Here is a 1,244-nt window from a genome sequence, read left to right as displayed (position 1 = left end):
TGCTTTTGTTCAGTAACCAGAATTTGAAAAAAAAAAAAAAATTCATTGTACTTTACTGGTTTTTGTTCATCTTATTTGGAATCTCCAAGATTTCGTAATTTCCGACTTCAAGGTTTTAGCGTGGGTTCACGTAATGCACTCCTCGAGTCCTTTTCGACTTGAAACGTTCAACTTTTGAGTATTCTAACCCGATTCTTGGACTTGGATTCCTCCATCCTGGAAAGGTGGAGCTATATGTGTCTCGTAAGTATTCATTCGATTCTTGTAGATATGATAGCTTCTAGTCGGTCTATCAAAATCTTCCAACTCCATATTTAACCTAATCCTCATTGCTGAACCCGAGTAAGGGCTACATCAGGTATAGATTGATCATCGTCCTATAAGTCTACAGATCTACAAGTCACGAATACCCGCAGCCAAACTCTCTTTAAGCGGGGTCCAGCCCTGTCCAAAGTACTCCCGCAACAACTTCTCAGCCTTGGCCGCCGGAGGAAGCTCGCTAATATCACGTCCCTCATTCGCCTGCTTCTCCGGAATCAGCTTGTTATCCGGTCTCAGCTCGCGGAGGACGTCGATGAAGTCGGATGCGTTGACAGGGTGTGCGGAGGCCCAGATTCTTTGGGACTTGACGGGCTCGGCGAGCAGGGCGATGGCGTGAAGCCGCGCGACATCAGCTACGTCGACGTACCACTCTGTGGAAGTTGTTAGTCCGGCGTCCATGTGTATATATATATATATATATGACTACTTGAAGTCAGGGGAGACTTACGGGGCATAAAGCCGTTGAATATTTCGTCTTGTCCCTTGAGCAAATCCCGCGCGAATCCCATGGTTGAGCCACCGATGTTGGGGTGGAGGATTTCTCCGGTCTAAGAACGAAGTCAGCGTCATCAGAGCAGTGTGGACGAACGTCACACTTACGTTGAAGTTGGGTAGAATGGTGTTGAACGAGTATCCGGGCTTGTTCTCTTCAATCCACTTCCACGCAGCTCTCTCGCCCTCAGCTTTGGAGGCAGAGTAAATCGCGCCAGGCTTCATCTCCTTTGGCGTGTTCGGGTCCCACGCTGCCTTGATGGCAAAGTCGTTCCAAGTACCTAGAGGTATCAGTCAGCATCAAGGGAAGACAGATTTCCATTCTTTCAGACACGTACTTTCGTCAATGTGCATCTCCTTGTTAGGCTGGGGAAGGACGGCGGCAAAAGCCGAAGATGTAAGAACGAATCGCTTGATGCTCGAGTGCTTGC

General features: G+C 48.2%; 1 protein-coding gene across 1 annotated transcript; it reads right to left on the bottom strand.

Moving 5' to 3' along the window:
* Window positions 1–11: 11 nt before the first annotated feature.
* On the bottom strand, window positions 12–1,135 carry BDP55DRAFT_709218 (uncharacterized protein; the record flags this gene model as incomplete). The annotated part of the gene is made up of 4 exons (XM_060578123.1): window positions 12–692; window positions 770–869; window positions 922–1,094; window positions 1,126–1,135. The coding sequence occupies 4 exons, from the start codon at window positions 1,133–1,135 to the stop codon at window positions 394–396; spliced, it is 582 nt and encodes a 193-aa protein (XP_060421269.1). The 3' UTR covers window positions 12–393.
* Between the last annotated feature and the right edge of the window lie 109 nt (window positions 1,136–1,244).

This window comes from Colletotrichum godetiae (genome assembly GCF_030913485.1).
Source record: "Colletotrichum godetiae strain CBS 193.32 chromosome Unknown BDP55scaffold_193, whole genome shotgun sequence".
NCBI classification, from domain to species: domain Eukaryota; kingdom Fungi; phylum Ascomycota; class Sordariomycetes; order Glomerellales; family Glomerellaceae; genus Colletotrichum; species Colletotrichum godetiae.
This window is presented reverse-complemented; position numbering and strand designations above follow the sequence as displayed.